The 19059-nt window shown below is 43.3% G+C and overlaps 1 protein-coding gene across 19 annotated transcripts in view; it reads left to right on the top strand.

Moving 5' to 3' along the window:
• Positions 1-18965, top strand: part of dctn1b (dynactin 1b) — a 38981-nt gene extending 20016 nt beyond the window's left edge. For 5 of the 19 annotated variants that reach the window (XM_036210064.1, XM_036210061.1, XM_036210057.1 and 2 more), the window contains 25 exons: positions 325-342; positions 4066-4086; positions 6140-6313; positions 7840-8037; positions 8111-8315; positions 9287-9365; positions 9448-9607; positions 9685-9789; positions 10303-10494; positions 10574-10690; positions 10763-10915; positions 11835-11995; positions 13744-13912; positions 13977-14045; positions 14116-14328; positions 14408-14569; positions 14757-14888; positions 14968-15096; positions 15550-15692; positions 15765-15928; positions 16043-16155; positions 16233-16416; positions 17239-17312; positions 17397-17486; positions 17563-18965. In XM_036210064.1, the coding sequence (XP_036065957.1) occupies positions 325-342; positions 4066-4086; positions 6140-6313; positions 7840-8037; positions 8111-8315; positions 9287-9365; positions 9448-9607; positions 9685-9789; positions 10303-10494; positions 10574-10690; positions 10763-10915; positions 11835-11995; positions 13744-13912; positions 13977-14045; positions 14116-14328; positions 14408-14569; positions 14757-14888; positions 14968-15096; positions 15550-15692; positions 15765-15928; positions 16043-16155; positions 16233-16416; positions 17239-17312; positions 17397-17486; positions 17563-17700 (3363 nt within the window). In that variant the 3' untranslated portion in view covers positions 17701-18965. The remainder of the gene's footprint in view (positions 1-324; positions 343-4065; positions 4087-6139; positions 6314-7839; positions 8038-8110; positions 8316-9286; positions 9366-9447; positions 9608-9684; positions 9790-10302; positions 10495-10573; positions 10691-10762; positions 10916-11834; positions 11996-13743; positions 13913-13976; positions 14046-14115; positions 14329-14407; positions 14570-14756; positions 14889-14967; positions 15097-15549; positions 15693-15764; positions 15929-16042; positions 16156-16232; positions 16417-17238; positions 17313-17396; positions 17487-17562) is intronic. The other 14 variants (XM_036210063.1, XM_036210060.1, XM_036210071.1 and 11 more) reach the window with 5 other exon arrangements.
• The last annotated feature ends 94 nt before the right edge of the window (positions 18966-19059 follow it).

Below are 19059 nucleotides of genomic sequence, written 5' to 3'. Positions count from 1 at the left end.
CACGCAGTGATGTAATGCAAGAGCAGGGCTTTGGCTGGGCTGACACTCCACAGTCATGAGGGGGGGGGGGCAGGTCAGGCAGCTGAGGCGTCTCCTGCAGCGGACCTGATGCTGGATGAACCAGACGAAGACAGAGAGTCGGATTCTGAGAGGACGTGAAGACAGTGTAACGAGGAGACTTGATGGGGAGGGGGGCGGATCACTGGAGCTCACCCAGCTGAGGGTCTTCCTGCTCGATTCTATCAGTCTGTCTGTGCGGACTGTTTCACCTGTTTCCTCTCTGTGTGTGTGTGTGCGTTCTCTCCTCCAAACATGATGAGGCAGACTCCAGCCCCCCGGAAGGTACAGAACTCCATGTGATGCTCTTTTGCTGTCGGCTTCTTCTTCTTCTGCTGCTGTCATGGCTTCATGTTGCAGCTGCTGTTACGTTGATGCTTTGTGCGTCCTTTTTTTTCTCTTTTTCATCTGGAATGGCCGTTTTTCCTCTCCTCAGTGTCACTCGAACGCCTCGGCTCCGCTTTCCCTGACGTTTATTTGACTTAATTTCATGATTTGTCTTCTGCCAATTTCTGTAAATTGAGCTGTTGCATTTGTTTGCCCTCATCACCTGAACCCCAGCTTCAGACATGGCAGAAAGGTGTCTGCTTGGGTACTTTGCTTTATTTGGGTCTCTGCTCTCATTGGATCCATCTGCTTACTCAGGGCTGGCTCTGATCCAATCAGGAACAATAACTTCTTAAAGGGACAGCAGAGGGGAAGAAGGTGGAGGTCTTTAAGAACAACAGTGTTTGGGGAAAGAGGTGTAGAGGCGTGTTATGTGGGACTATAATCAAGTATGTCAAGAATGAAAGTAGGGCTGCCACAATTAGTCGACAACTAATCAACTTTTAAAATAGTCGACGACTAATTTAATAGTCAATTAGTCGTTACTTTACATTATATGGAGTCAGAGTGTAGTAAAGTTTAAAGTTATAATGACATTATGATAGCTTTTTGGACTATTTTGACATTTATTAAGGTTTTTTAGGCTAATTTGTAGTTTAGCTAATATTTCAGCTACATGCTAGCTATTTTGGTTAACTTCGACTTTTTTCAGTTTTTTAAGCTAATTTGGCATTTAACTTATATTTTGGCTGGCTATTAGCTTCAGCATTTTTAGCTATTAGCTTCGGCATTTTCAGCTATCAGTTTAACGTTTTTAGCTATTAGCTTCAGTGTTTTTAGCTATCAGCTTCAGCATTTTCAGCTATTAGCTTCAGTGTTTTTAGCTATCAGCTACAGCTTCTTCAGCTATTAGCTTCAGGGTTTTCAGCTATCAGCTTCAGCGTTTTCTGCTATCTGCTTCAGCATTTTCAGCTATTAGCTTCAGTGTTTTTAGCTATCAGCTTCAGCATTTTCAGCTATCAGCTTCAGTGTTTTTAGCTATCAGCTACAGCTTCTTCAGCTATTAGCTTCAGGGTTTTCAGCTATCAGCTTCAGCGTTTTCTGCTATCTGCTTCAGCATTTTCAGCTATTAGCTTCAGTGTTTTTAGCTATTAGCTTCAGCATTTTCAGCTATCAGCTTCAGCGTTTTAAGTTATCAATTTCAGCATCTTCAGCTATCATCACTAGCATCTTCAGCGGCCAAATTCAGCTTACAGCATTCACACTAGCATTATTGCAGGTAATGCTAGATATCTAGTTTTTAGTTAGTTAAAAGCTAATGATGGTTAAGATGAATGGTTTACATCCACTTTGCACATGACCTGAATAGTCGACTAATCGGAAAAAATTATCGGTGATTAGTCGACTATTGAAATAATCGTTTGTAGCAGCACTAAATGAAAGTAAAGGTCTAAAAGACTGAAGTGAGTGCAGCCATGTTGTCGGTTTAGAGAAGGGATAGGCAAACATTATTACTTGTGGGCCACAAATCTTGATTGAAAATTACGTTAAAACACTAAATTTTGAGTTTTTATTTCAAAACTGTGGTTTTTGTTCTCATTTTAGTGCCATTTTCACCAATGGCTTGACACTCATCAAGGAAAAATTCAAACTCAGGGAAATGCTACGTTCATGTGGCGTTGGAATAATTGGAAAAATGACTGTCCAACTTGGAAATCACAGATGAATTTCAGAAAAACAACAAATCTTCAAACACTACATGAATGCAGAACATTTATTTGTAGTGCGCCATCTTTGGGGAGACACCTGAACTACACGAAAAATAATAGATTAATAATCAAAATAATTTATTCCAGTTTGACGGACCAGATTAAATAGTTCATATAGCCCTTCCCCTGGTTTAAAGACATTGACGCAGAGACAGAATGAAGAGCTGGAGGTGGTAGAGATGAAGATGATGAGGTTCTCTTTGGGTGGGATGAGGATGGAAAAGATCAGGAATGAATACATCAACAGATGATGGTAGATGTATACATGCAGGGAAGCGGATAGGGATGGTTTGAGAGGTTTGGAGGTTCATGGATGTAGTGAGGGAGGACATGAGAGTGGATGGAGGGAGTAGAAGGCAGAAGGGTAATAGGAGGGTTAGATTGAGATGATTGATTTTCTTTGGTGACAACTAAATGGAGAATGTAGGCCAGAGGTGTCACAATTAGGCAAGCAGGAGGAGACCCAGATGCAGAAAGAGACACAAGTACATTACTGGCTGAGACCAAGGGGTTAAAAAAAAGGACATCAGGCTCAGCAAACAGGCCAGGAAGCAGAACGAGCCGACACAGAGTGCTTCAGCAGGGAACCTTAAATATACAAAACCTAATTAGTAAAGTGCAGGCGGCTGTGACTGATTAGCAGGATCCACAGGAGAAAGAGTGGAGTCACAGCTGCCTGCACAGGAGCAAAGAAAAAAAAACTGTTAAAGTAACACAAAAAAAGCAGAACATGACAAGAGGTGGGAAATTTTGTGCCTTCACCGCAGGTGCACCTATGTTCTTTTCAGATCGCTTTGCTCTTTCTGATATTATTATTTGGATCAACACATTTACTAGAGGTTTACCGATTCATTTTAACAATGATTTGATTGATATCATAATTTGTGGTTGACGATACGATTCATAGTCAATGTTGGTTCATTTTGAACGATCTGATCCAGGACATCTTTAGCCCAAACCTCAACCTCAGAGATAAATACCTGGTATTGAACAGTACAGGTGAAGTTTTCCAGATTCCTTGTATTTCTTCAAGTGTAAATTAAACATGTGTGCAAACAAACAAACAAACAAGTAAACAAGAATAAATGTTTAATCCACTAACATTTGAGTTTGATAAAGTAGTTTTTCCAGATCAGAATAATCCAAAAAGAACATTATTAGAACATTCTACCACACTCTACGGTCACATGACTTCAAAGTGTTTCCACACATTACATTGGAATGATGGTTGAACAGTTTTTGTTGCATCACATCTGTGTTGTCCAGTGTGATGGTCGTTTTTACGTTATAGTAAAATAATCATACTGCAATCGTATTTTCCAATAGTCATTATAATTTGTTTATTTCATGTTGAAATTATTTTTTATTAGCAGCTTCCCTCAGATGGATCTGGCTGGATTGTAGGAATATAAATTGATTCACTGATTAACTGTTACACCCCTAACATTTATGTAAAATTTGAATTCTTTGGTAAAAGTGAGTAGTTGTGTTTCCTGCCATTCAATTATAATCAGACTAAAACTTGTTAACATTTCAAAGATTCCTTCATAAATGCCCCGCACATGCCCCGTGTGTCTGCGTCTACCCCAGAGTCAGGAAGTGTCTGTCAGCTGGAATCCTGAAGCAGAGCTGGACTGGGTCCAGACACAGAGTGGATTGAGGTCCTGGTGGTGGTACCAGTCGTGGTCACAGCGCTGCTGTTGTTCCACTCCGACTTTGGTTTTCTTGTTCTAGAAACATTTTCATGGAGGCTCGCTCATGCAGCTCTAATCATGGTTGTTTTCTTTTTTAAGTGATCAAACTTTACTTTGAACTTCTAACTCCTCCTCCTTGTGTTCCTTTTTCTGTCTCTTCTGTCCCTTCGACACCTCCTGCCTCCTGTCCTCCTTTATTTCTCTTCCCCACTCCTCAGACCACAGCCAGGAGGCCCAAGGTGAGCGCAGGTCTTCAGTCCACCTGGATCTCTGACCAACCTGGTGTTGGTTCAGTCGGAAACTCATGAAAATGTTTTCACACTTTTTTTTCATTTTTGCACTTGTCCTTTCTCTGTTTTCATTGACTTCATGTTTGAGAATCTAACCCTAGTCTGTGTTAGATCATATTCTCCACCAGCCATTGACTGTATATGAGAACTGGATTGAGTGGTGTTCCCATAGACTTCTATAAAGGGATAAACAGCTATTACTCAGTCATTCTATTGCCAGAATAACAATGATTGCCCTGTTATATTTTTAAATCAGGTTTTTGCTAATCTCCATTGTTTTAAATATTGTTATGTAGTTCAAGTTGTTCAACTGACCAATCAGATGTGTCCATGAAAGGATGTGGTCTGCCCCCATGTTCAACTTTCAAAAACGTTTGACTGATTTTGTGTAGCCCACTTTCAGTGGTGGGGGTGTGGCCTTGCAACAAGCCTCTCTTGATTGGTGAAATTGGTTTCCATAGAAATGTTGACTCAGACCAATTTGAACCGATAACAACTTACTGTCAATTTCTGAAGATGGCCATGTGAAGATTCCAAAAATAGCGACTGAATTGACTTCATTTTGTTAGAGCCGGACATAAACCATTTTCTATGGATGATGTAACACTCACTCTGTCCAGTTCTCATTTATATGTTCACATTATACTGTATTTAAAATAAAAAATAATATGAATATTGAATATGGATTAATTCTGCTGCAAAAAAGGTTTAGTTTTGCAGTGTCGCACTGTTTTTACATTACTAACAAGGTTGTGAGTTACAGGTATTGTCAATATGCTAACGCGACTAACTCTTCTAACTTGAATAACGTGCAGCGTGTTACAAACAAGTTCTAGAGTTAGTGTGAACGTAGTTAATAAAGTCTGATTTACTGATGGACCTATCTCTGACTTTTGCTTCGCTTGACCCTTTAATACCGGAGCTCCAGCGTATATTTTCTTTGATTTACTGTAATATTTTAAATGTTAACATGATCAACGTCATTCCAGTAGATTCTGAAGGAGAAAAGCGGCTCATGCTGGAATTTTGTTGATTGTGTAAACGGTTCAAAAGTTACAGTATGTTAAAGATTTTGTGTTTAAGCATCACCGATGACACAGATGGTGTTACAGGGTTAATGCGCCTTATACATGATATAAGTTTGAAACTAGACCACTTGTGTCAAAGTCAAGGCCCAGATCCTGGCCCCCGGGTGATCATATCTGGCCATGCATATCATTTTATTTTATTGTTATTAATGGCCCGATGTTATCTTATGCTTATTTCTAACTTGTAGAATTTTGACAAAACATATTTTTATGGAGACTAAAATATTGAAAGTTATTTAAGGTTCAAATTGATTTATTCTGGAATAATGTTCCTGCTTTTTTACTATTCACAATTATGTTAAAAATATACGGTTTTAAAGTTTTAAAAATGAGCATTCTGGTAGATTTTTGGTTTATTTAGGCATTTATTAAGATTTTTCAAGGCTATTTTTTTATTTTGGCTAATATTTCAGCTACATGCTAGCTGTTTTGGCTAATTTAGGCTTTTTTTCAGTTATTTGGGATATTTGTTGTTTTGGCTAACCTATGTTTTTTTAGGCTAATTTGGCATTTAGATAATATTTTAGCTGGCTATTAGCTTCATCGTTTTCAGCTAATAGCACTAGCATCTTCAGCGGCCAAATTCAGCTTACAGCATTCACACTAGTATTATCGCAGGTAATGGAACATCTAGTTCCTAATTATGTTAAAAAGTTACGGTTTTAAAAACATAGTTTTAGTGTGTTCAATAAACGTTTATTCTGTGTAGCCCGCAACATCAGGTGTGTTTTGGATTTTGGCCTCTTGGGCGATTGAGTTTGACACCCCTTAACTAGACCATTTGTTGACGGTGCGTCTTATTATCTTATTATCTAGTGCCAAAAATACGGTACAGTCAATCCCACCGACCCATCCTCCATCACTGACGTTCACATGACCCTTTGCTCCCGGTGTGACTTTTCTGCTTCTACCAGCAGCCCAGCCGGCCCACAGGAGGCACAGGAAGGGGAGCCGCGTCCGGCTCGGCTTCGGCCTCCACCGGGGAGATGAGCAGCAGCGAGGCCAGCACCCCCGCGCAGACCCCCCTGGTGGCTCCGCTTATCCCCACCCTGCACTCTCCAGGAAATGCAGCGGCCCCGCCCAGCAAGGTCAGCTGACCTGACAACGAGGGCACAACCATACAACATTATAATACTTCACAACACAAAAATATGACTCCATAATTAGGGCTGTCACTTTGTTGGGTTAATCACAATGAAATAGAGACATTTTAGGGTATTGTGTTTTTAATCGTGTTAATCTCATTTTTGATTTGGATACTTCTGTGTTCTGCACACCTGGAGGAGCATTTTATCTTGCTCATACCGGGGTCATTTAAGAAAAACATAAATGTTAAATAAATCATTAGAACTTCAGTTCTATCATTGGCCTATTTTTTTGTTTATTTTTCTACAAAAGCGTACTGTTTAAACGCAGTGAGTCACGTTGTCATGGTAACAGCTTCAGCACCAAACTACTCTAGCTCTTTTTTGAGAAAAGTGATAAACATGAGGAGTTAAAAAAGCTTCATTTTAGAAGAAAATTTCACCTCTTAGCGCTTGTTTTTGTCCAGATGATGAAGCAAAAGTTTATTTAAAACAAATAAGTTCATTTTTTCCTTTTTAATTTCTCATCTCTACTTATTTTCTAATTCATCCCAGTCTTTAAAATGATAAAATTCACCTAAAAGGTTAAAGGAAACTATAAAATCCCTCTTATGTCTTTTCTACTGTCTTGCTGTTGTGGGAAACTGGAAAAAGGTGAATCAACATTTGAATTATTGAATTAATTATTAACTAATAAGACGTTTGTGTTCAGTATTTTTTGGATATCTCAGAAAAGTGTTCCTACTGTTTTTTGATGTGGTAAATTAGAGCACTCTGGACCTGATGTTTTTTTATTTGTTTTTATTAGTTATTTGTTCAAGATTTGAAAAAATTCCCCCTTCGGTGGGGTCTAAGTAAAAGTTGGAAGTTTTTTATAATAAAATAAAAACATAATAAAGCCACCTTTTAGTTTTATTTTCATCTTTTACTGCACCACAATGTCAGAAACTTAAATGAAATACCTCTAAATTAGGCTTTTAACAGCAAATATTGGGCTAAAAATCATTGCGATTAAAATCGATTAATTATATTAATTAATTACAGGTCACAATTAATAATTGCTCATAGAACTTAATTAATTTGCATGACAGGAATATCCATAATACTACAAAGCAAATACAATACAAAACAATTCTCACTCTCAAGTCTTCACATATTGATGTTTGGTTAAGGACACCTACAGCATCAAAAATTGACATTTTAGGTGTCCTCAACTCAGTGTTTTTTTTACATGCTGGCTGTTCATAAAATCAAAGGGTCCACAACCATCAGTATGCGGTACTGGACCTGGTACCGGATGTGGTATTGCAGGCACACTTGTCCTTGGGACGCGGGCGATACCCAAACCCGGTACTGGATGGAGTACAGACATGGTACTGGCCTATCACATAGAGTCAATAAGTCACAGAGATGGAGGCCCTCACTGATGAGTGCTGGCTGCATGATTCCTGATGTACAGACATGTCCTAACCTCCACACGTTTTCTCATGTTCCCATCACCCAGTTATTGGTTGTCTCTTCCTGTCCAGGAGGAAGAGACCCTGCGAGCTCAGGTGAAGGACCTGGAGGAGAAGCTGGAGACACTGAAGATGAAGCGGACCGAGGACAAGGCCAAGCTGAAGGAGCTGGAGAAGCACAAGATTCAGCTGGAGCAGCTGCAGGAGTGGAAGACCAAGATGCAGGAGCAGCAGGCCGAGCTGCAGAAACAGCTGAAGGAGGCCAAGAGGGTAAGCAGTGGAAGGTTTGGGGTGATGAAGATGAAGTTCAGGGAAACAAATCAGATGAGCTGCTGTACTGCAGGAGGCCAAAGAAGCTCTCGAGGCCAAAGAACGCTACACTGAGGAGATGTCCGACACTGCGGACGCCATCGAGATGGCCACACTGGACAAGGAGATGGCAGAGGAGAGGGCGGAGTCTCTGCAGCTAGAGGTGGACTCCCTAAAGGAGCGGGTGGAGGAGCTCACGATGGACCTGGAGATCCTGAAACATGAAATCGAGGAGAAAGGTAGGAAACCTGGGCAAGGGGTGTGTTTAGAGCACGTGTCAAAGTCAAGGCCCGCGGGCCGGATCTGGCCCTTGGGGTAATTCTATCCGGCCCTCCAGATCATTATATATTATTGTTATTAATGACCCGATGTTATCTTGTGCTTATTTCTACCTTGTATAATTTTGACAAACTATATTTTTATGGAGAGTAAAATATTGAAAATTATTTAAGGTTTAAGTTGATTTATTCTGGAATAATATTCCTGCTTTTTACTATTCATAATTAAATTAAAAAGTTGTGGTTTAAAAGTTTTAAAAATTGGCATTCTGCTAGATTTTTGGACTATTTTGGCATTCACTAAGATTTTTAAGGCTATTTTGGAGTTTAGATAATATTTTTGCTACATACTAGCTGTTTTGGCTAATTTAGGTTTTTTTTAATTAGCTATTTTGACTGTTTTTGTGTTGATGAAACATTTCAGCTACATGATAGCTGTTTCGGCTAATTAGGCTTTTTAAAAAACTTTTTTTAGGATATTTTGGACTTTAGCTATTTTTTTCAGCTACATGCTTTCATTTTGGCCAACCTAAGTTTTTTTTAGGGTAATTTGGAATTTTGTTAATATTTTTAACTGGCTATCAGCTTCAATGTTTTCACCTATTGACTTCAAAATTTTCATCTAACAGCTTCAGAGTTTTTACTATCAATTTCAGCATCTTCAGCTATTAGCACTTGCATCTTTAGAGGCCAAATTCAGCTTACAGCATTCACCTCGCAGGTAATGCTGTATATCTAGTTCATGATTATGTAAAAAAGTGACTTTTTTAACGTTTTAAAAATTTTGTTGTAGAGTTTTTAATAAATGTTTATCCTGTTCGGCCTGCGACCTAAGCTGTGTTTTGGACTTTGGCCCGTTGTGCGATTTAGTTTGACACCTTTGGTTTAGAGAGATGTTTCAAACCAAGCTCCCATACCTCTTTTTGTCTCAGGCTCGGATGGAGCAGCCTCCAGTTTCCACGTCAAGCAGCTGGAGGAGCAAAACGGCCGGCTGAAGGAAGCTCTGGTCAGGTGGGTCTCTGCTGCACTCTGGACTCCTGGAAACCTCTGGCTTTGGTGCTCGAGTGTGCTCTGGTTCTCTGCTGTGGGTCAGGATGCGGGACCTGTCTGCCTCAGAGAAGCAGGAGCACGTCAAGCTGCAGAGACAGATGGAGAAGAAGAACGTGGAGCTCGACTCTTTGAGGGGGCAGAAAGAAAAGCTGCAGGAGGAGATGAGTGCAGCCGAGAAGACCATTGATGAGCTGAAGGAGCAGGTCAGAGCTGGTGTCCACGATACACAACGACCAGATCCTTCTGAAAGCAAAAGATCTGAGGATTTCTGGTGTTCCAGGTGGATGCAGCTTTGGGTGCTGAGGAGATGGTAGAGACACTGACTGAGAGGAACCTGGACCTGGAGGAGAAGGTCAGGGAGCTGAGGGAGACGGTGACCGACCTGGTGAGAATGAACACACACGTGAATATGAACAGATGTTCACACTTCCTTGTAGTCTGTTGGTCTCCTATATCAACTGTTATAAAACTGTTAAAATTACCTGACTATAAACTAAACTGTACAGGATCATAACAATCATAACAAAGCTCAGTCAAAGTTGTAGTGAAGTTGCGGTGAAAATGTAAAGTACCAGAGTGAGCCAAAAATCTCGGCTTTGCTTGAATTTGTGTTAGTTACGATCCTGAAGGGACTGACTTATGTGAAACGTTTGATTGCGAATGGAATATAGGAGGGGACCGCAGTAGAAGAGCGTGCCAGCCTGTCTGCTACACACACACTCAGCATACACACACATTCACATCGAGCCTGCATGGAGAAATGGCATCAGCTCTGCATTTCTACATTTAGGCACAGGCCTTGACAAATCATTTTTTTAACTTTCTGCAACAATGAACATGGTTTGTTTCACCAGAAAAAGAAAAACTGCTGTTTCAGTCGATTTCATTGGCATGATAGGAAGCTATAAACGAGATGAACGACGAGCTGCAGGAAAACGCCAGAGAGACGGAGCTGGAGCTCAGAGAGATGCTGGATCTGGGCGCGGCTCGGGTCCGGGAGGCGGAGAAACGGGTGGAGGCCGCGCAGGAGACGGTTGCCGATTACCAGCAGACCATCAACAAGTACCGTGAGCTCACAGCACACCTTCAGGTGACTGTTCGACGCCCGCTGCACTCCCCGCCCCACTCCAGTGTGGGGTTGGTTCTGATGGGAAGCGATGTCTGTGCAGGAGCTGAACCGGGAGCTGACCAGCCAGCAGGAGGCCTCGGCGGAGCTGCAGCAGCAGCCGCCGCCTGACATGTTTGACTTCAAGATCAAGTTTGCAGAGACCAAGGCCTACGCAAAGGTGAGCCAGCAGCACTCTTGAGAGGTTTCTTTGATTTAAAAAGTGACAGCTTTAATGGGCTCTATGTTTCAGGCCATTGAGATGGAGCTGAGGAAGATGGAGGTGGCTCAGGCCAACAGGCAGGTCTCTCTCCTGACGTCCTTCATGCCCGAGTCCTTCCTGCGTCATGGAGGAGATCACGACTGCATCCTGGTTCTGCTGCTCATCCCGAGACTCATCTGCAAAGTAAGGAGAGGCCGGTTACACCCCACCTGACCAGAAGATCTGAGCCAAAGACTTCTGCACCATCTCTTCAGTCAGGGTTTTGTCTGCAGCTGTGAGGATGAGCAGACTCAGAGTCAGCTCTGTCCCCCTAAAGTAAATAGTAGGTTTAGTGTGCAGCTGCTCTTTAAGATACACTTTTATTTGACATGTTCAAACGTTGCTCCTCCTTTTTCTTTTTTTTCTGCAGATGTAAAAATTGGGCAAATCTGTTTGGTTTGTGCAGGTGACCCACACAAAATCAATGAACCTGCAGAGCGAAAATAATCATGTATATTTTTTCTACTTGCATGGCGTGAGTGACAGGTTGTAGTGAACACTTAAGTGCACTTTGTACAGATTTATCTTTTTTTTAACCACCCAAACCTTGTAAACTTCACAAGAAATGTCATTGCTGTTCATGTGATGAGTGTGCACTACCTGTGTGAAGCCTGACTGATAGAAATAAGGAAAATAGACAGAGTGTGGTTTGTCAGCATCATACAGGCACTTATCCATCACCTTCATATCCTATGGGTGTACAAGAATGGTACGTTCCATTTTCATTGTGTCCCTTGGGACAGCCCCAGAAGCATCAAGGAAGCTACAAGACACAGCTGTGCTCTCCTTAAGGCTCTGGTCGCTCCTCTCTACAAGCCCAGAAACCCAAAAACCTGTAGTAACCCCCATATGAGTGTTTCTTTTAATACAGTAGCTTTTAAACAGCTGTTTTTATGTTGTAATTCTGCTTGTGGACAGTTAAAGAACTAAATTCCTAAAACCAGCTCACTGAGGCAGAGACTCAGTCTTTAAGAGGGCAGAACGGGAACCAAACAACCAATCCCATGTGACCAAAGCATTAGTGGAACACCTCTGCTGTGCTCGTCTGTGTGTGTTTGCGTAGGCGGAGCTGATCAGTAAGCAGTCTGAGGAGAAGTTCGATCTAAGTGAGGGGTGCGTGGAACGGGTTGGCCTCAGAGGGTCTGTTGGGGAGCAGCTGAGTTTTGCTGCAGGTCTGGTCTATTCTCTGAGTCTGCTGCAGGCCACGCTGCACAAATACGAGCTGTAAGATCCTGCACACACACACATACTTACACATGCGCACACACGTACAGTTGTACGTTTACATACTCTGAAAGAAATGTTCAATTCTAAGTTTTTCAGAGAATGTGAATGATAACACATTAACTTTCTTCACTCATGGTTAGGGGTTGGCTGAAATCATTTATTGTTGAAAAAAATAATCTTAACTCTTTTCAAGCCATAATAACAACAGAAATTATCCAGGTGACAGAAACCAAAAGTACCAAATACCTTGTACTGCCCCCTGTTGCATCAATAGCAGTTTGAAGTCTCTTGTGGTCGTTGTGGACGAGGTTCTTTATTTTCTCTAATGGTAAATCAGTAGTTTCTTCGTGATAGAAAAACTCAAGTTCCTCTAAATTCTTGGGCTGTCTTGCTTGGTCTTGTTTGAAATCTCCACAGATGAGTCAATAATACTGAGGTTAGGAGAACTTTCACCTTACTCTGTTGGAACCAATAACAGGTGGAATTGGTTGGCTTTGGATAGTTATGTTGAAAGGTCAAACTGTGTCCCATGTGTAACCTCTAAGCTGAAGAGTGACAGTTCTCCTCCAGTATTTTCTGATAATGTGCTGTATTTATCTTGCCATCAATTCTGACCACGTTTCCTGCCTTTGTAGCACAAACATCCCCAAACCATCATCAGTCCGCCTCCCTGTTTCACAGTAGGAATAGTGTCATTTTCATCATAGGCCTTGTTGACTCCTCTCCAAATTTAGGGTTTTTTGTGTTAAAAAGTTAAATCTTAGTCGCCTTAATTACTTTGGTCCAGAAGTGTGAAGGTTTGAGTCTGTGCTGTTTGGTGTATTGTAAAGGAGCTGTTTTGTGGCATTTGCACAAGAAACATTTCCTTCAGCCCATTTTTCTTCAGGTGTCTCCTTATTGTAAATCTCGAAACATCCATACCAGTTTTTCAACAATTCCTGGATCACAACTGAAGTTATTTGTGGGTTTTTCTTTGCATTCCTAGTGAATTTTTTTGGCAGAAATATTTGTGACTGTGGTTTGGTTTCCACAGAACCCTAATTTTCCACTTCCTCAGAGTTTGAACACTGTTGACTGGGATTCTCAGTTCCTTGGATGTTTTCTTATATCACTTTCCTGTTTTGTACAGTTCAGTTACCTTTTCCCATAGGTTTTTGAAGGCTCTTTAGTTTTCCCCATGATTCAGGATCCAGAATTGTCAGTTGCATGAAGGATCTAAGGTTCTATTGGGAGTCCATAAACTCCAAGACCTTTTATGTACTCATTGATTACAGGTAAACGAGTCCCAGGTGAGGATGGTTACCTTGAACTGTCATTCAAACCTTTCTGTTTTTTTTAGAACAAAGTCAATAGGGTATGTAGACCTTTGAACAGGGTGATTTGGGAAGTTATTTAATGGTTTAAAAAGAGTAAACAGAATTTTTTGACAGTAAATGGCTTCACCCAACCACTAAATACGAGTGGAAAAACAGTTTTTGCTTTATGGTTCATATTTTATGACAAATAGCCTAGAAATCATAATTTCTTGCAGGATATGTAAACTTATAAGCCCCACTATTGACACACACAAACACATAACTTCACACACACCTTTTTTGTGAACTGAAACTCTTGCCAGGTTGAGATGTTGCATCAAATGACACATTAATGTTGAGTTTGATGTTATTGTTTCTGTGTATTTTGATGCTCAGTTTTATTGTTTCACAATTGATCTAAATTTAAAATGCTGACTGTGTGTGCATCAGGGCTCTGTCTCAGTGCAGCGTGGATGTCTACAAAAAGGTGGGCTCTCTGTACCCTGAGATGAGCGTGCACGAGCGCTCCCTGGACTTCCTGATCGACCTGCTGCACAAAGACCAGCTGGATGAGACGGTCCACGTGGAGCCGCTCACCAAGGCCATCAAGTACTACCAGGTACACAGACCCGCCCCACACAGAGCCAAACTTTGTGCTGTGGCTGACATTTGTCCCTCTGCAGCACCTGTACAGCATCCACCTGGCAGATCAGACAGAGGACTGCACCATGCAGCTGGCCGACCACATCAGGGTAGGAGCTGCACTGCAGTCTGGGAAAAGACGCGTGTGCTTTGAGGCTAACGCCTGCTGCCGCTCTGCAGTTTACTCAGAGCGCCCTGAACTGCATGGCGGTGGAGGTGGGGCGTCTTCGGGCATTCCTGCACGCCGGTCAGGAGAAGGCGGACCTAGCTGTGCTGTTGAAGGACCTGGAGACGTCCTGCAGCGACATCAGGCAGTTCTGCAAGAAGATTCGCCGCAGGATGCCAGGAACCGACGCTCCAGGCATTCCAGCGGCGCTCAGCTTTGGGCCGCCGGTAACCATGGCGATGAGTCCCTCTCTGCCAGCAGAAAACCACCCTAAAAAAATGCTGATAGAGCGCCCACTTTCCACAGGTGTCGGACGCGCTCTCGGACTGCAGGAAACACCTGACCTGGGTGGTGGCCGTGCTGCAGGAGGTGGCAGCGGCGGGAGCTCAGATGATGTCACCGCTAGGGGAGCAGGAGGGGCTGTCAGCCGTCAAACTGGAGGACGTGGCCTTCAAGGCCACAGAGCAGGTACACACGTGCACAACTGAGCTCTGTACGCGCACGAGTGACGACAGTAAGTGCATGTAGATGTTTTGTTGTTTTATAGATACAGAAGTGCACAACTTAACCCTTCTTGTAGGGTTGGGCGGGACGGGGGTGATTTGATCCCAGACTTTTTAGCAAGTTTCATAAAATGCTTCCTCTTTCACGTCAGGTGTACGGATCTCAGGGCGCCAGCGCCTACGAGTGTCTGCGGCAGTCCTGTAACATCGTCATAGCAACCATGAACAAGATGGCCACAGCCATGCAGGAGGGCGAGTACGACTCGGAGAAGCCTCAGATGAAGGTGAGGTGTAGTGAAGGTCTCCCGCTCGCCCGCCTCACGCCTTTCCCCCTTTCACCTTTGACCTCACGATGCTCACCAGAACCCGCCCCCCGTGGAGCTGCAAGCCGCCGCCCTGCGAGCCGAAATCACGGATGCAGAGGGACTGGGCCTGAAGCTGGAGGACAGAGAGACGGTCATCAAGGAGCTGAAGAAGTCTCTGAAGATCAAAGTGAGCATGTGCAGAAGCGGTCCATTAGAACAGACACATTTCAAACCTGCAGGAGCTTTTAAAAAATAATATTTTAATTATTCATGTCAATCTTTCTCATTTTTAGATGTTTGTAAATTGTGATAAAGATCACAGATTCTATGGAGAGAAAATAGTATCACCCCAATTTGTGCCTGCGTTATTCTCTTTGTAACTCATACAATACATGTTCTGCCTAAGTACAAAAATTATGAAATTGCACAACTTCAAATTACAACAACTTGAAACTAACTACTAACAAACAAATCTCAAACAAGTCACTTGATACGCACACACAAAACCACGTTTACAAACAAATCTGATGTGAGACTCTTTTCACGTCTCCAAGATTTGTCCATGAGTATTTGCTAGTTTTAAAGCATTTTAAGCCTCAGTGTTGACATTTTCAAAATAAACATTTGCGTGGCCGTTTAGGGGGAGGAGCTAAGCGAGGCGAGCGTCCGTCTCAGCCTCCTGGAAAAGAAGCTGGACAGTTCGTCCAAAGATGCAGACGAGCGCGTGGAGAAGATCCAGACTCGACTGGACGAAGCCCAGACTCTGCTGAAGAAGAAGGAAAAGTAAGACCCCCGCATGGCGACACAGACACACACACAGCGCTGCAGCCTGCGTGATGCCGTCGTCCTCTGCAGGGACTTTGAGGAGACCATGGACGCCTTACAGGCCGATATTGACCAGCTGGAGTCGGAGAAGGCGGAGCTAAAGCAGCGCCTAAACAGCCAGTCCAAGATGAGCACCGACATGGGGGGAGGCGGCCCAACGGGAGCGGTTTCCATGGTAGTAGGGACAGCAGGAGGTGAGATTCTCCTCCTTATTAAAGTTCTGCTTTTCTAGAGGTTTGCAGGCTGAGGCCTCCTGTGATGTAGGGGCGCTGAGGGGCGGGGCCATGACTCTTTTCTCTCCTCCACAGGCAGCCCGGTATCAGGTGGCCTTCAGGTGATTGACTCGCCGCTGCTGACTCAGCAGATCGAAGCTCAACGGCTCTGCATCAAACAGCTGAAGAACGACAACAACAGGCTGAAGGTGAGGACACACCCACCCTCACACACCTGTGTGATCACCTGAACACTGACATGCTGCTATCACGTTCACTCCTGCAGGCGGAAAAGATTCGCGCTCAGCTCGCCTCCCTGCCCCCGCTGCATGTCCCCAAGCTGCCCTCCGCAGATGGCCCTCCCCATGTGCTCTCCAGCGCCCTCTATCGCAAGACCGAGCAGCTGCTGGAGACCCTGCTGCAGATGAGCGCCAACGTGAAGGTGGTGGACGTGACGGGAAAGTGCCCAGGTGTGCAACACCCCATAATATTCACCTGTCTGCGCAGGGGGAGGGGCAGACAGCAAAGCTGCTGTTTAACCCTTTAACACAAGGCCCAGGGGCCTTACACTGTTACAGTTACAGTTTTAAAAAATGTAGTTTTAGAGTTTTCAATAAATGTTTATCCTGTTCGGCCCGCGACCAAAGGTGTGTTTTGGATTTTGGCCCCTTGTGCGATTGAGTTTGACACCTGCTGTAACACCGGAGCTCCAGTCTTTATGTTCTTTGATTTACTGTAATTTTTAAATTGTTAACAAAAAGGCCTTCAGAATCTACTGGAATTACATTGATCGTGTTAGCGGTTGAAAAGTTATTAAAGTTATAATCACACATGCATGCTGAATTTGCACATTTCCAGCCCATGACTGTATATGAGAACTGGATAGAGCGAATGTGACATCATCCATAGAAAAGGGCTCCAACCAAATGAAGTTCATTTAGTCCTCAGTTTCCTGCGATACAAACGAAGGCCACGCTCCATCCACTGAAACAGGGCTACATGAAATCTGTTAAACGTCTTAGGTGGGCGCCACTTACTGAGACTTCTGATAGGTCAGTTTATAACTTGAATAACTTGCGATAAAGAAAAAATATGAAAAAAGAGGATTATCTAGAAGTATAGTTATTCTAAAAAATGGAAATACTGACTTCCTTTTCTCTATAGGAGTCAATGGGATTTTAGCTTTTTTGTAACCAGTACTTCCTGTTTGGAACGTGAGGGGGCGGGGTCACTCAGTCCAGTTCTCATGTACAGTCACTGGTCCAGCCTCCCAACAGCTGTTTGTCCCACAGTGACCCCTGCTGCTCAGCTGCTGGAGCAGACGGCTCGACTGCAGTCCCTCAGAGACACTTTGGAACGGCTGAAGGTGTGAACGCCGCCCCACCCCCACCAAGGAGGTATAGGTCCTTCATGTTTGTTCCATCATGCAGTAACATCCGTCTTATGACAGGACGAGGTGGCAGAACACGTGGTCAACCAACAGCCTGGAGCTCGAGTCCCATCAGACTTCGCCACCTTCCCCTCTCCCCCCTTCGTGAAGGTGGGTTCACGCTTGGACTAAACGTTGGGTTTGAACTTCGGCTTCAGAATTCAGAACATCTAAACTCTGCTTGCAGGCCAAAGAGGAAAGGGGGGGAGAGACGGTGCTGGTGGGGCGACTCATGGTGCCATGCCCTCGTGGTCAGGAGCAGGTCCACCGCCTGGTCCTGTCCCAGCGGCAGCTGCAGAGGGTCCACAGTCTGCTGCAGGCCTGAGCGCACCAGACCAGGAAGGACACCAGGAGTCTCCGAGATTAAGTTCTGGATGAAACGTTGAAGCTCTTCAAAGTTCCTGAAGCCGATCCTGATGTTTAGTGTTTCTCTAAATCCAAAAGTAATTATGTGACGCTGTTGCGTCTGCATTCAGGCAGCACCAGCATCTGCTCTCATGCAGCCCCTCCATCAGCTGTATGCATCTGCATTAGTGCAGCACCTGTGTCTGCATTCAAGCAGCACCTGCGTCTGCATTCATGCAGCGTCTGCATTCAAGCAGCACCTGTGTCTGCATTCGAGCAGCGTCTGCATTCAAGCAGCACCTGCGTCTGCAATCAAGCAGGGCCTGCGTCTGCATTCGAGCAGCACCTGCATCTGCATTCGAGCAGCACAAACATCAGCTGTATGCAGCACCTGCATCTGTAACATTGGCTATATGCATCTGCTGCATCCATTAATGCAGCGCTTGCGTCTGCCCAGATGCATCTGCTTTGCAGAGATGTGTTCTTTTTTGACTGCAGTTTACTCTCATGTGGCTTCAATATTTCAGTGAGGCTGAGCCTTTGTGGTAGCAAACGTACTCGCTTAGAAAAAAAAAACACTTCAAAACAACCTGTGAAGGATTTTAACCCTTTAATAGCCACTCCGGAGGCATTAACACGATAATAGAAAACAGATTTTACATTATTAATATTATTATTAGGGGCTGCACTATGGTGTAGTGGTTATCACTCTTGCCTCACAGCAAGAAGACCCTGGTTTGAACTCTGACCTTTCTGTGTGCATGTTCTTCCTGTGCATGTGTCGGTTTGTCTGGGAACCTTACCGTCTAAAAACATGCTGCATAGATTCACTGATGAATCTAAATTGGTGTGAATGTGTGTTTGTGTACCCCACCCTCACCCAACAGTAGATGGGATAGGCTCCAGCAACCATGTAATCCCAAGAGGGATACGGTCATTTTATAAAAAAATTAATCTTTAATCTTTAAAGGATTAAAATCCCTAAAATGGGCTGTTTTTGTAGAAGTTTGAATAATTTATGACATTAGGAAGTGGGGGTTAAGAGTTAAAGATGAAGACAATTAAGCTATTTTTCATGTGGTATATGTTTACATGTCATTAACTTATAGTTTTATTTATTTGCACTGTAGAAGGCTCAGCGCACGAGTGTCCAAATAATTTGCAGGATGTTTGTAATCTGTGTGTAATCTGCCACCTTGTCAATTGTCACACTTCCTGATCAATAAACTAATCAAGCCAAACGAGCATCTGTTTGTAAATATTCTCCAATAACTCAGAATAATCCTTAAGAAAACAGTAAAAATGTTTATTTCAACTGTAAAAACATCAAAGCATTTTT

This window comes from Oryzias melastigma, linkage group LG22 (assembly GCF_002922805.2).
Source record: "Oryzias melastigma strain HK-1 linkage group LG22, ASM292280v2, whole genome shotgun sequence".
NCBI lineage: Eukaryota > Metazoa > Chordata > Actinopteri > Beloniformes > Adrianichthyidae > Oryzias > Oryzias melastigma.
This window is presented reverse-complemented; position numbering and strand designations above follow the sequence as displayed.